At 46.1% G+C, this 14,552-nt stretch overlaps 1 protein-coding gene across 14 annotated transcripts in view; it reads right to left on the bottom strand.

Annotated features, from left to right (window-relative positions):
- Positions 1-14,552, bottom strand: part of HIVEP3 (HIVEP zinc finger 3) — a 303,544-nt gene that overhangs the window by 55,208 nt on the left and 233,784 nt on the right. For all 14 annotated transcript variants that reach the window (XM_083810197.1, XM_083810207.1, XM_083810205.1 and 11 more), the window contains 2 exons: positions 8,050-13,710; positions 3,785-3,930 (listed from right to left, as the gene is read on the bottom strand). In XM_083810197.1, the coding sequence (XP_083666323.1) occupies positions 3,785-3,930; positions 8,050-13,167 (5,264 nt within the window). In that variant the 5' untranslated portion in view covers positions 13,168-13,710. The remainder of the gene's footprint in view (positions 1-3,784; positions 3,931-8,049; positions 13,711-14,552) is intronic.

Below are 14,552 nucleotides of genomic sequence, written 5' to 3' on the forward strand. Positions count from 1 at the left end.
TTGAAGGTGGGGATTCATCACTCTGGGTCAGAAGACCCCGTGGCAGACAAACCTGCAACTCTCTGTTACTTATTGGTGAGGACAAGGAGTGAAGGACACGGCTTCGTGCCTGGGTCAGACCAAATTGATGCCTACAGCAGCCTGGGGCAGGACAGCCCTATGTGCATCTCTGTCTGTGTTAAAAGACACCCCATATTACACCACTAGGGGTTTTTTTCATGTGTGGATTTGCACACGTGTGACGGGGAGCTGTTTTTTAAGGTGTGAATGAATGGGTATGCAACCAGAAGGCTGTAGCCATAACATTTTTGCTGACTGCAGGGAAAAAAAAATAAAGGAACAGTCTTCCACAGAGAGCACCTCTGCCTTCCCTTTTACGAAGTATTCATTTTACATGTCACTGCTCTGGGGATGCCAGTTAAGGTTAGTTGTTCTTAACCCTCCTACTTCTTGGTATTGCTTTTCCTACTAGTTGGAATCAACTAGTGCCGTAAGCCCACCGATGGGCATCATAAGAGCACGGAGTGTTCGGCTGTGAAACAGAAGAACACATTGACTGTAACTATCCCCACTCCTATCAGATTTCCTCATGGAAACACTAATGCACAGTAAACAGGCAACATTTCCCTGACAAGACCATGATACCATCACAGGCCTCACTCCCAAATCAGGTCGATACCAATCTACAGTTTCATGATGTAAGATTTCAGAATGGGCCCGATGCCTCCAAACCACCAGAGCGGGTTGATGAAGGTGACACAGAGCCACCGAGGAATCACGGCGCTTCCCCTGAAGCTGTGCTGGCCAGCTTGACCTTCAAAGATCACTTCCACTGTTCAAAACCACAACAATATCCCTCAGGACAAGACCAATGGGTATTTTTATTTGCTCCTTCAGGAGTATGAACTCTGAGCTGGCTGCCTAATGGCACGACTCTCCCAGACACATCCTAACGAGGCAGGGCAGCATCCAGTCCGTGTGCGGGATGCTGAATGACTCCCACCTCCTTCGCAGTCAAGTGCAGGGCAGTGCTTGTGCTAGGGGGTGAGTGCTGGCTCCTGTGGAGGTATACTCAGTACTACGAAATGTAATGATTGTAGGCAGAAAGTCACCACTGAAATTACGTACGGGATGGTCTTAAGACTTGCTCAAAGAGGAATTTGTTCTTTAAACAGGAGCCCAAACGAAACTCTGCAGATCCCATCTACTTCTAATTGTGGGAAAGCCAAGGCAGAACCACACACGTTCCTCCCGCAGTCCCCAAGAAACCTGAGCCACAACACAAAGGGCACAGCTCCTAGAGCCTCTGGCAAGATTGTTCTTACAAATGGGCAGCAGCTGTGATGGAAGCATGAAATTTGGCTTTCCTGGTCTTCTCTGAAAGCCAAAGAATACAATTCTAGCCAGCAGGCTGGACAGCAGCAGGGGAAGTAGCAGGGCTGGTCCTGGCAGTGCCATAAGCACTGTTAGCAATGGGGGAATGGCAGCAATAGGATTGGAAGAAGGATGCACAGAGGGAAAATGCAAGTGTTGAAAATAGCGTTGAGAAAGGGATGAGCTCTAAAGAAACAAAAGCTGAGAGGAAGAGGGAGTTGAAAGAGCTGCAGCAAGTTCAGCTTGTGTACGAACACTCAAATTTCTTTATAATCTCCCTCCTTGCTTGAGGCAACAGAGCATGGGTTGGCTCCAAACGATTTGAAACCAACTACATCTCACTGGAAGGATGGGTCTAGCCTGGAGCAGACCATGTGAAACTGATAAATAGAGAGAGGAATGAGACAAAGAGGGAACCTTGGAGGTGTGGGGAGGAGGTAGGTGAAATAACATCTTGAGAATGGATGTACTTTCTGTAAAACAGAAGAGATGGCAGGAAATAGGTGTGATCCATTTAGTATTGTGTGCAAAGCCCTAGGCACCACACGGTTTCATCCGCAAGCTTGTTCCTTTACTGTAGTTTACTGTAGGAAACCTTTTGGAACTTAGGCACGAAGCACCAGGTCTGTACCAAGCACCCTGGGAGAACATCCTGTCCTTCCTGACCTCTCAGCACTGTGTATGCCATCTAATTTTGATATTATATGTATTTCTGCGATCTGATGTGTTATGTCCATGCCTGTGCTTGGCATTAAACAGCTACTATATTCTATCTCACATCCAGAAGGACGGCTGCCTTAAGCCAATGCTACAGGAACTTTAAAATAAAACATAGCATACGTTCAGGATGACTAATACATTCCCTGGTGCTGGCTTATACAGAACATATTGGAGAAGTTGCTTTATTTTGTGTCTGTCTTTTAGAAAATGTGACTCCCCATCCGTTTTGCTCGGCTGGGGACAGCAGACAGCCTTCCCACGGGAGCACAGGGCTGCGGAGACGTTGCTCTTCTGAAGCACCTCCGCGTCTCTCCCCAAAAAACCTCTGAGGAGCAGCTCTGCGAGGGGCAAGGTGATTTTCATTCATGTTAACTCAGCCTTTTTAATCACGTCTAGGAAGGAGTCCAAGAGTCCCTCTGAAACAGCCATGAGAACCCATCCGAAGGAAACGGAGGCTTCTCATGGGCTTTTAAGGCAATAAAGCCCAATGCTCAGTTGGTCCCAGGGGCCCTTTCTGCAATGGGAGGGTGATGGCAATGTACTGAGCCCATCGTATTTCCCAGTCTGTTGCTTTCTTGCCATCCCCCAGCTCCCTCCCTAAATCACTTTAGGTGACGACCAGTCCAGGTTGATGCGAATGTGACAGGGAAAGGCTGCTCCTTTCCTCCTTTAGCTCCTTGTGCTCACCACTCAGGCCGAGGTATCTAAACCCGAGCTGCAGGCATAGTGCCTGTGTCTGGGTGAGAGGTGAGCTGTCCTGAGCAAACAAGCAGGTTTCCTTTCACAAAGCACTACTTTACTCTCTTGGTTAGCTAGTTTGATCATCTGCTAATGAAACGCTTTAAAATAAAAGCAAATTTCAACAGGTAACAGCAGAGAGAAAACCACAACCACTGACTAATTAAAGCCTTTTTCTAATGCACAAAAACCAAGACCACCCAATGGCAAGGGCAGAACTGATGAATCCTGCTAGGGATTTCTCAAGTCTTTTTCGCCCCCTCTGCAGCACACAGGAAGGATGATCTTGAAGTATGAAACATAATTGCATCCCACAGACACGCTACTCATTAACTGATTTTTCATTTTTGAAAAGATAAACAGTAGACCAGTGCTGAATTACTGAAGAGCACTCTGAATTACCTGGACCTACGAATTAAGACATACATCAGACTTAGACCTTGCATCCATTCTGGTTTGAGCTGCTTTAGCTGGGTGGGATTAAAATCACATCAATAACAATCCTTCTCTTCTCCCCCACCTAAAACCCAAGCATCAGAAAAGATCTTCCCAGTTTCTCATCATAATGGTAGGAACCATTAGGAACTTCATTTTCAGGGGAAGGCTCTGGAAAGACGTAGAAGATAGGGAGTACACCCCTGCCACATCAGACACAGCTACAGGATGCATTTGTGTTCTTCAGCTGTCTTCACTCAACCACCTGCTCAGAGAAGAGATCAAGGGGTTTGTAACTTGAAGACAACTCAAAAAAGAATCTGAGTGCAGTCCGAAGCACCTAGAGATCTGGAGGGCCAGGTTTCTGAGGTGGCTGCAGAAAGTAACCTGGAATCCAACTACATCTGGCCTTCTGCTCACCTCCACATGGCACCTTCACTGACTTGCCATCATCAATATCAGTAACTCCTATACACTTGGCTGTGATACGAAAAGAGAAATAAAACGAGACACTTACCCTCCTTCAAAGATCTTGATCCTGACCGGCTCCCCTCTTTTGGTTACAAGAGCCTCTTCTTCTGATTTTCCTCTTTTATCCTCTTCCTTCTCAGCTCTAGTTATATCTTTTCGACCTTCATTAGAAAGGAGCGAAGGCAAATGAACCTATCTCCCCAAAAGAGCAAAACAATCATTGATTACATACAAAATCACTCTACAAGCTCCACAGACCAAACACTGCAGGCTGCCTCAGAAAGAACCAGCAACCTACCACACACGCTGCTCCTGACAGCTAAGCGCAGTAATTAGGAAAACATCTCAAGAAATGGGGCCTCTGCGTCTGGATTTGCAGCCCTGTTGGACGCGTTACATTTACAGTGACCACTTACAAGCAGGGAACGTGCTTAAACCACCCCCTGCAGCACGGTGCCAGCTGGAAAAACCGAGGCAGAAAGGAGTGTGGTGGCTTGGGGTCACTCTGAGTGTGTGGCAGGGCCGTGGGTCCCTGGTCCCAATCTGTCCTTGGATAATCCTCTCTAAAATACGCATCCACAAAGATCTCGAGAGCAGACATCGCTAGAATTCGCACATCTAACCTCAGCCCTTGGATTTCCCCCTACACACACACACACAAACATCCACACAGTTTTGGACTCCAGCCATCTAAACTTGATATAAATCACGTAACAGTCAAAGCTCTTGGGTGATCTCCTTTCACCAAAACCCCGCTGCCAAGGGTGCAGTATGTAGAAAGCCAAAACACAATGGGAGAAAATAATCCTCAACCTCCCCACATGTTCCCAGGGTGATTTTGCTTTTTTCACTGTTAAACCTGCCACCTTTGTTCAGACCCAGCTTTGGTCATGCACGGACATCTCATCTCACATATTCAATATTATTTGTTAAAGTATATGGGGCCTAAATACTACATCTGCCTCTGTACCTCCATGCAGTGCAAGGGGAGCTCCCCACCTGGAATGAAACCTTAGGACGTTTCCCTGCTAAAACCTAACATTACAAATAATGGGTCTCCAAAGCTTCGAAAGAGGGAAGCAGACTGCCTTTTTAACCCAGGTTACTTTTTACATAAATGCAGTAATATCTTTGAACTATAACTGAATCGCCCACATCCTCACTTCATATGTTATTTCTGGAAAAAGGCTGAAGGTGTTTGAGAGACCCAGGGCTGGTTGTGAGAGGGATTTGGGCCTGAAAGTAGCAAATGAATCGGTAGAAGTTTAAATCGGAGCTGGTCGTCCCTGACTCTTTACAGTCACTGGAAGCAGCAGCAGCTCTCAAGAGTGATTCATCTGCCCTGCCTTAGACACACATCTTAAGGGGGGGATGAATCACCCAAGAGGTGCCTCTTTGTCTCCCATGGTTATAGAGGAAGCCACGAGTGACTAGCTCAAAGGGAGACATGCACAATTTAGCGGGATGCAGCCCAGCCTCCCTGGCAGCATGCTGCTGAAGCTACCACCGGATTTGCAGCAGCGAGAGGGATGGATTGACTAAAAGTAGCTTTGCAACACTGAGGTCAAACGTTTCAAATTCATGCAGCGATTTCTTGAGCTCAGCTCAGAGCATTAAATGCACCCGGGACTACCCCGTGTCCTTGGGATCAGCGCACACAGATGAGACCACATCTACACCATCTGACCCACATACCCTTCCAAGATACCTCCTGGAAACGGCCCCCAGCCTGTCCTACCTCCCTAAATGTGCCTGGAAATTGCACGGGAGGGGGCTGCCAGCCCAGGCCAGAACTGTGCCAGGGACCACCATGACAATTTAACAGCAGAGGTGGGCTCGTGAGGGTGTCTTTGGGCAACGAGGGTTCTGTGCTCGGGGGAAAGCGGTGGCAGGAGACACCCAGAGCACCTTGAGCGGTGTGTGACCACCTCCTGATAGGAGCTGTGTGTTCATAACACTGCTAGCGAATACCTTCCCAGTTCAGTTCCTTATTTACTGAGGAATACAAAACAATTGACTTTCTAGATGCAGAATGAGGTTTATTTATTGCAACTTTTGAAAGCACAAAACATAGACAGATGAAAGGCACCATGGAGAGCCAAAATCATACAGTCACTACTACCTCCTTTTACAATCTTGTTTAATTTACAAACTGTGCAAGCCCAATACAGTGTAATTAACCATCCCTACATGCATGTTGCAGCCTACAGTCACTTCAGAATTGATCTGCTCAGTAAATCCCACTGGTAATTTAGAAATCAAGCCAAGTACGTAGACAGTATACACAGTACAACTGCTTGCTGGTAGCTTGCTGCATGCATAATTGTACAAAATATAAGAGCCATTTTACATTTTCTCTTGTGTTGACTGACAACTTATAGTTACATAAAGAAGAAAATATTTAAGGAAAATAGCTAGAGCAGAGTTAACTGAAGGTTGAACTTTCAACCTTTGATTGATGCTACTGCTACGCAGCTCCTGGTAATCGCATCTTCCTGAGTAACCAGCAATGCTACTTCCTAATCTGTGCCAGTCATATGTATTTTAGTGACTAAACTGAGGATTTCACTCCCACTGATCATCTAATTAAAAATATTTCTCTACTTGGCATGAGGTCAATTTGTCTCCATTGAAATTAACATGATTTCTGCAAAACCCACTCCTTTCAGCAGCAGGTATTAATATTAAAATTTGGCTACACCATTTAGTTGGTGAGTTTTGCAGGACAAGCTCTAACTTTTGCAAACTATCATGAAAATTGTAACTTTTACCACCAGCCAGTTCACAGGGCTTTGTGTAAAAGGTTTTTAAGTCTTCTGAGTAAATGTATGCAGTGAAATAAGTATTTTGATGACTAAGGGCTGAACCACTCCTGTCTAGATCTGAACCTTTAACTTCATGGTATGAGGGTCTCTTGTATTTCTGAAATACACACTTTGTGTGCATTTTAGCACCATGTCAAAGAGCAAAGTTCAGAGGAGCACAGGCACTTCTATTAGAGAATGAAATCAAGGATGGTACAACACCCTTCGGATAAAATCCCTTGAAAAAGAGTGCATAAATATCAAGCATCAGTGTGGTTATTGCACTGCATAGGTAATTATCTGCCCCTAGGTCCCCAGAAATTCAGCCTTTTGGATTTCTGCAGGAGAATGATGGAAATGCTGAATAGAAATAAAGATTTATTGAATCATAGTGACTCTACTGTGTATTTTAAGACATATTTATAAGCAGCAGCTGCAGCAGTGATTATAATAAATTTAATATTCAGAGTTCATTTCATGATTCAGAAATAAAATGAATAATCCATCAATATAAATTGACTTGAGATGAATATCAAATTGCAAAATCTTTAGAGCAATTCTGTTTGCTAATCTACATGAACATGACCTGGATTAAAGGGATCTGTATGGTTCAGCATTAACCAAGAGAGAAAAAAAATTTGGCCTCAAAGTGAGATACAAAACACTAGGCAGTTACCAGAAGCATCTTAAAGACTTCTGTACCCATGTGGCCAGTGACTCTGGTGAGCTCTGCCTGTGCAAAGCCGTTTACCTTGCTCCTCTTAATTCTAAAGACTAGGTATAAAATATCCGTAGATATCTAGAAAAGCAGGCAGACAGCTAAGGACATTAACTAAATGGACTAAACGACATGGCTGTTTTTAAAAGACTCCATGTCTAACCTACTGAGGCATTTTTCTAAATGTCACTGCATGCTTATACGCTTCTTTGGGAGACTAAATTCACTTGCAAATCTCCCTTTAATATTTTTAAATACTTTTAAGCATGCCTCTCCATGTTCATTAATGTGAGATCAGTAGATGCACAACCAGACAGAATCCCATTTCCCCAAGGTAATCCTTTTTCGTTTATAACATGCAAAATGTAGGGAATTATAACAGCATTTATTAAAAAAAAAAAAAAAAAAAAAAAAGGAAAAAAAAGTTGTAAAGCTATTTGAAATATCAAGACACAAAATGCAAATCAAGTCTAATCCTTTGTGCTCGAGCAGTGGCGGTTCATGGTGCGGTGGTGATTCCTACATGCTCTTTTGATTACAAGGCAAGTAGAAACTGGAGAACAGAAATATGGCACATTGCCTTGGAGCAGGCTTGCCTTTTTTTTTTTTTTGTATTATAGCGGGTTTTAATTTCTTCACTCTAAAAGTTTCACTGAGAACAAGTGCTTACCAAACTGAGAAAGGGGATGAACAAATTCCTATTAAACTAACCGTAGCAATTCCCCATCCCTCGTCCCCCTCTTCCCATGTATCCAAACAGATGAGGAGAAATATATAGGATTGCATTACCTCTGTCATTTTTGGCTTCCTGGAGCTGGACGGGACAAGCCTGCCTGCCTCTGGACGTGGAGCTGTAGCCATGGTGTAGGTTTCCCTGCTCACCTTCTGCTTGGACCTCAGGAGGGACAGGGCTGCTTTAGTGGATATACCCGGAAGGTTAGGATTATACAAGCTAATACACCAGCTGGCATACACTGAAGACCGTCGATCGACTTGCTGGATGTGATTTGGCTTTATGTAGTTTAAATAGCACCAACTGACATTAGTGGTTGTGTGGAGACTGGGGAACTGAAGTACCTTCTTCATATCTGTACCTTCTCGAGACTTCATTGCACTGTGAGCGACCTCAGATAGAGGTGCAGGGCTTGGAGGGGTTGGTGGAGACTGCTCCACCAGCTCTTTGGAGTCTTCTTTCTTCATGGTTTGTAAAGGTGCCTTGCTGAGGAACTGCTTGCCAGCTGGCTGCTTATACTCTTCCAGTGCCTCAAAACTTGGAGAACCTGAATGGGACACAGGTTGCTGCGAAGTACTTGGGATTTCCTTTGGCTCTGACTGCTCTAAGGACAAACTAGGTGGTGTTTCAACCTCAACCCTGCCTTGACTTTCTGTAAGAAAGTGAGATTTATCCTGCTTTTTCCCTTCCTCCACTGCACTGGGTGGCTTCACCACTTCCAACTTCTCTTCTGCTTCAGACACTTCCTCTTCTTTCACTCTTTTCTGCTGTTGTGTTTCCATTGTCAGCTCCAAACTACCAGCTGGAGAGAGCATCCTTTTGCTTCCACCGACTGTCGACGGGCCCCCTTCTAGTCCGAGGACACTGTCCGATGGGGAGGTGAGGGGCATATAGCCTTTTCGTTCCGGCAGGGGCAAGGGCACTCTCAGATACGGGCTCTGGAAAATGCTTCTTTGATCCTCTGTGATCACCTGCGCCAGATCGAAACCTAGCCCGTGAACATCAGCGCTACAGACCAGGGTACCCTTGGGTTGGCGATCATCGAATTTTGGGAGAACGATAGAAGAGGAACTACACTGGGACTGAGTGACCAGGATCTGGGACAGCGTTGTGTACATTGCGCTCCCGTAGGACGGCATATTTGTCTGGATGCGAACGGGGACAACAAGCGACACCATGGGGTCTGAGCGCGCAGGAACAACGAGCTGAGACGTGGACACGGACACCGAAGGGCTTGTGGTGCGGGTCAGAGGATGCAACCTACTGTCTGAGCCGTATTCTGTGCACGGGGAAAGGCTGGAGGTTCCTGCTGCCGGGAACAAACTGGATTTGATCTGTGGTAAATGTCCACCAGTTTCACCTGGCAACTGGAGAGCAAACTGAGACTGAAGAGGCAGAAAAAAGGCTGAAGGGATCGGTGAGGAGCTGGGATAATGCACCGGCAGGAACGAAGGATGCTGCCTGAAGGGCACCTCAGCAGGGTGAGACATTAACGGAGGGGCGATATGAAGCTGGCCTGGGTGGATGAGCGTTTGCTGGAGAGGCAGCGGTGGGGTCTGAAATATGGAAGGAGGAATCTGAGGCATGGAGAACTGAGCAGAGAGAACGTCAGACATTGTGTGTGCGGCAAAGAGCTCCGCAGACTGCCCCGGCTGCGGCAGGAGGTGCTGGTAGGGAAAGATGGACACTTGAGGGGACATGTACTGCTTTTCATGCAGCGTTAGCTGGGGGACGGGATGAAAGACCTGCAGAGCTTCTGTGTATGGCTGGGTGTATGCCGGCTGGGGGCTGTCTTTCGGCTGACTCTTATCACTTGGGTAGGTGCTGTGAGAGGGCAAAGGGGATGAAGACGCTGGCTGAGGGGGCAGACTCGTCACAGGAGATTTACTTGAGGAAGGAATTGGATCTTCTGTCTCCGTCCGGCCTGCTGGGGCCGAGTCTGGGTCATGCTCCGGGTGTCTGGTGAGGGACGCTTGCCTGACCAGAAAGCATTTCCGTCTCTCCTGTGGAGCCGAGGAGGTCGAGGGGCCGGGGGTGGAGGCAGGGGTGGATGACAAGCTCCCGTAGTCGAACGATTTGCTGCGGGTCTCTGACATCTGGGAAGGATGGGACACGTTCGGTGTCTGCTCAGAGGCAGATCTCCGCATCTCCCTGGAATGATGATGGTGGCTTGGTACCATCAACATATGCGAGCCAACGCCAGGAGGCTTCGGGTGGGATTCAGAGGGCTGGCTGGTGGACTCCGTCTTGCTGTGATCTTCACGATCAAATGACACAGAGTGGCTGGAGCCATGGGATATGCTGCTTTCCTGACTTGGACTTCTGGTGAGAGAGACTGATTCAAAACTGGACTCTCCGGAGGACTGAGCCATTTCTGCCAGCCGCAGCCGCTTCTTTTTTGGTGGGAGTTTCTCTGCAGGGAGCTGAGAAAGGGTTTGGCTTCTTTGTGGCCACTGAAATTCCTCTGGTTTTTCTGGCTCTTTTGGAGGAGGCTCTGGCTCTGTTTCTGGTCTGTCAGGCTCTTCCGTGACCAGAATCTCTGGGACCTGGATGTTGGGCTGCCGTACCAGCTTGGGCTGCAGGGAATGGGGTGGTCGGCTGTGCTGTGTGGCCGGCTGAGATGAGTACTGTGACAAGGGCTTCTCTTCTCCCTCCAAGCTGCTCGCCTGCTCGATGGAGTCAGACTTCTCAAAGGAGCTCGTGTGCTGGATGACGGAGATCTCCTTTGAGGTTGTCCTTCTCTCTTTGCCCTCCGTACTTGAAGCCGGTTTGGTATTCCTGGAATGGAAGCTGGCACTGACATCAGAAGGTGCGGATTTACCCGGATCTGCTGGTGACTTAATGGATTCACGGGTTAAGTTTAAAGCAACATCAGAGGATGCTGGGTTTGCAAACTGAGTCCCTGGCCCAGTACTGGAGGAGGGAGTGTCAGACATCTCAAAAGCTGGAGGGTCCTCGTCATCACCCAGACTCTTTTCTTTTCGTCTTTTTCGGAGCGGAGTAAGCTCCAAACTGCTCCCTAGCTTGTAATGCATCATCTGGGGCCACGTGTCAGGATCCACAACACTTTTCTCTGTCTCTGAAGAGGTATGGGAAGTGGAAGAACGAGGCTTTGAGAGCTGCAATTCTGAACAGTAGTATTTCTTATGGGCTTCATAATTATCCCTTTTCTTATACCGAGCACCACATACGTTACACTCGTACATGAACCCTTTAACTTTCGGTCCCTTCCGTGACTTTTTGGTAAGATCGCTTTCCTTGGTTTCAGGCTCCTCGGGAGGTTTGGAAACAGTCTCTTTGTTTGCAGAGCTAACCTCCTCTGAGACATATTCTACTCCCAAAGGTAGCTCAATAGCTGGTTGTCGTTTTAGCATTCGAGGATGGGAAGAAAATGCTTGGCTGCGACTTAAGACTTCAGGCTCCATGATGTGATCATCAAATGAATAGCTACCTCTAAAGGTATGTGGGGAGCTTATAGTGCATGCAGCAGAAGGCATTGAGTGGCTTCTTAGGAGAGGCACTGTCTCTGTGGCACTGTGGGATTGCTGAAGTGACAACAATGATTGTTCGGGCTTAATTTTTTCACCGTGGGATGTCAACACTTTCGATGCATCCAGCTGGCTACTGGAACCAGACTTGATATCAAACTGAAACGGTTCTCTATATACACCAGACTTTGGAGATTCGATGCTGCTACGTCTAGATAAAGAGCTTCTTCTAGGCTTAACGCTATCTATTTCACTGGTATCTACAACAGCTTCATTAATTGTAATTAGCTTAGTGATGTGTTCAATAACCTGTGTTCTAGGCACAGATAACGGTACCATACTAGGTTTCTCTTCGGTAGAGAGGTGCGGAAACCCCTGGGTTGTGTTGGTAGATAACATTGCAGTCCTTTGCCCAATTCTACCACATTTCCCAAAAATAATTTCTGCATAAGATTTTGCATTAGTATTTGGTGGGCTAATCTGCTGCTCTGCACTTTCTGATCTTGAGAAGTAGCCTGACTCGGTACTCCCTTTGCTCCCGGGGCTCAGGAAAGCTTGTTCATCTATGACCTTCTTCCGTTCGCTTAAGCGGAGTGCAAGCTTCTGTTTTATAGTATGGGTATCTTCAGATTTATGGCTCAGAGTGTGGTCTGATGATGGCTCCACAAACTGGCTGCTGTCCTCAAGCGACTGGGACATACTGGAATGAGACAAGGAACACCGGTCGTGGCTGGAGCCTTGGCTCCCCGCGCTCAGCAAACTACTGGACAACAGGGTGTGCTTCTGCCTGGGGGAGAGCTCTGCTGGATGGCCCGACATTGCACCCGTTTCCTCCTCCGAATCTGTGCTTTCTCCTTCTGTGGGCTCTTCAAAGTCCTCCCCACCAATCCTTTCCATTTCCAAGCTCGACGGATACATCTCCGCTCCGATCCCTGAGGCCAGCCCAGCTTTTATTCGATGAGCATGAGATTTCCTATGTTTATACAAATTGCTCTTAGTCTTAAAAGAAAAGCCACATGGAATGCAAGGGTATGGCCTCTCACCCGTGTGTGACCTGATATGTTTTTGGAGCACACTTGGCTTCGCACAAGGCCTGCTGCAGTACTGGCAAATGTATTTGCCTGGCTTCTGAGGTTTCTTTTCCTTCTTGTGCACTTCCTCAGCTTGTTTCAAGGAAACCTGCGAAGGGCGAGGGATATAGACCTTTTGAACGGACGGCATGTCCTCTCCAGGAATGATCGTTGAATGGGAAGGTAGGAGCTGGCCGTGATGCGAGTGAATCCCAGGTGATGAAAAGGAGCCGGAGGGACCTGGTCTTACTGGATCAACTAGCTGCCACGTGGGCCCTTCAAGGACGTGCTCGGGTTTCCCAGGAGACATAAATGCTGGTGACAGTGTGTGTTGCTGAAGCTGCGAGACGTGGGGAGGATGTTCGAAAGAGGAAGGCTTAGGTTGCTTCTGATGTCCAGTCTTCTCCTGAGATTCCTCTCTCGGAATCGGCAAAGAGCCAGAAAAGTGCTGCTGCGGTATGATATCTCGGAGAGGGGTTCCTTGCGAAGAAGCAGAGCTGCCCTGATACGTAGCTGCAGATGAAATACTGGCTTGGAAAGCCTCTCCTTTGGGAAGCCTCTTTCTTGGACTTTCCTCAGCCTTTTTTGTGCTCTTCTGGCTTTGTTCAGGATCCATGACCTTAAAAGGGTCTTTGAATGCTATTTCGGGAAGGTTTTGGCAGGCTTCATTTACGAATAATAAAGGGCTCTTCTGTAGATTCCCTGATTTGCCTGCATTTGCTACGAAGCTGGAGCCGCCAGGAGATGGTTGTTGATTAAAGATTTTACTAAAGTGTCACTAGTTGCTATTTGATTCAAAAAAAAAAATGTTTCAAGGTCAATAAAGTTCACATTGGTAACACATGACAAACTACTTCAAAGAGAGAAAACTTTCCAAAACTTTTAGTCCAAATATTTTCCTTGTGAACTTGGTTAAGGCTTTAAACCTTGCCATTTTATTTCAGTTGACAGTGGCAAGCCTTCAAAGTCAAGATGCAACCCACAATGTGTCTCTTGTTTGTTATGCAAACCTTTGAAAACTTGAGACTTTGCTGCTCATCTCATAATGATCTTTTTTTCCTGTGCAAGGAAAATAACACTGAACGGTGTATGTCCCCCCGTGTCTTCCTTCTGTTCCACTTTTGAGTTCAAAAGCCTTGGAAAAGTATTTCCCACATTTCTGTAATTACATCCAAGAGAAAACAAACAGAAAAAGATTACTTCAGCATTTGTAGTTAAGTAATTAAACACTGCTACTTTTATAGAGAATAACAGTAAATATTTTGCAAAAAGAATAACTGACTGAATGTCAACAATTTATGAGACATTGCTTGTAATGGTAATCTAAACATAAATTGTGTTAAGTCAAACCTCAGGGACTTATGCTCTGTGTAATGCACACATAACCTGGCACTGCAGCAGTAACCAAATACAGTAACTTGAAACACAGTCAGTTCTGAAAAATGTATCTAAATGGTTTCAAACTTGAATTACTCCCAATCTCCTGCAAACATTTATGGTTTTACAATTTTTGTAATTATATTTCCCTTCCAAACAGACTACACAGTAAAACTGACTATATACATAGCACTGCCTAACGCAGCACATACATTCACTGACAAATAAAAAGCAAATCTTTTCTGAATAAAACCTGTGCTTAAGCTGGCAGTAATCTTCTGTGTCATTTACAACAATAGCAGGTAAAGAGAAAGGATACACACTCTTTTACTGAAATTTTGCCTCTTTAATTTCCTGTCTTTTGCTACCAAACAATGATGCGAGTCCAACTTCTATAGCACGGACATATTTCATATGGGCAGAATGTTGAAATTGGCTGTCTATAAAGGCAAACTCTTCTTACAATGAATTTGAATGGGAGGCTCTATTAAATCTACCACACTTGTCAGCAAATACAGCTATTAACGAGACGCTCGGAGAGGAAATACTCCGATTCCACTGAAATAAGACAGCATCACCAGCAGATAGAACAGAAAATGGGTGGAGTACTCACAAGGAAATAGG

The sequence above is a fragment of the Anser anser genome (assembly GCF_964211835.1).
Source record: "Anser anser genome assembly, chromosome: 24".
Taxonomy (NCBI): domain Eukaryota; kingdom Metazoa; phylum Chordata; class Aves; order Anseriformes; family Anatidae; genus Anser; species Anser anser.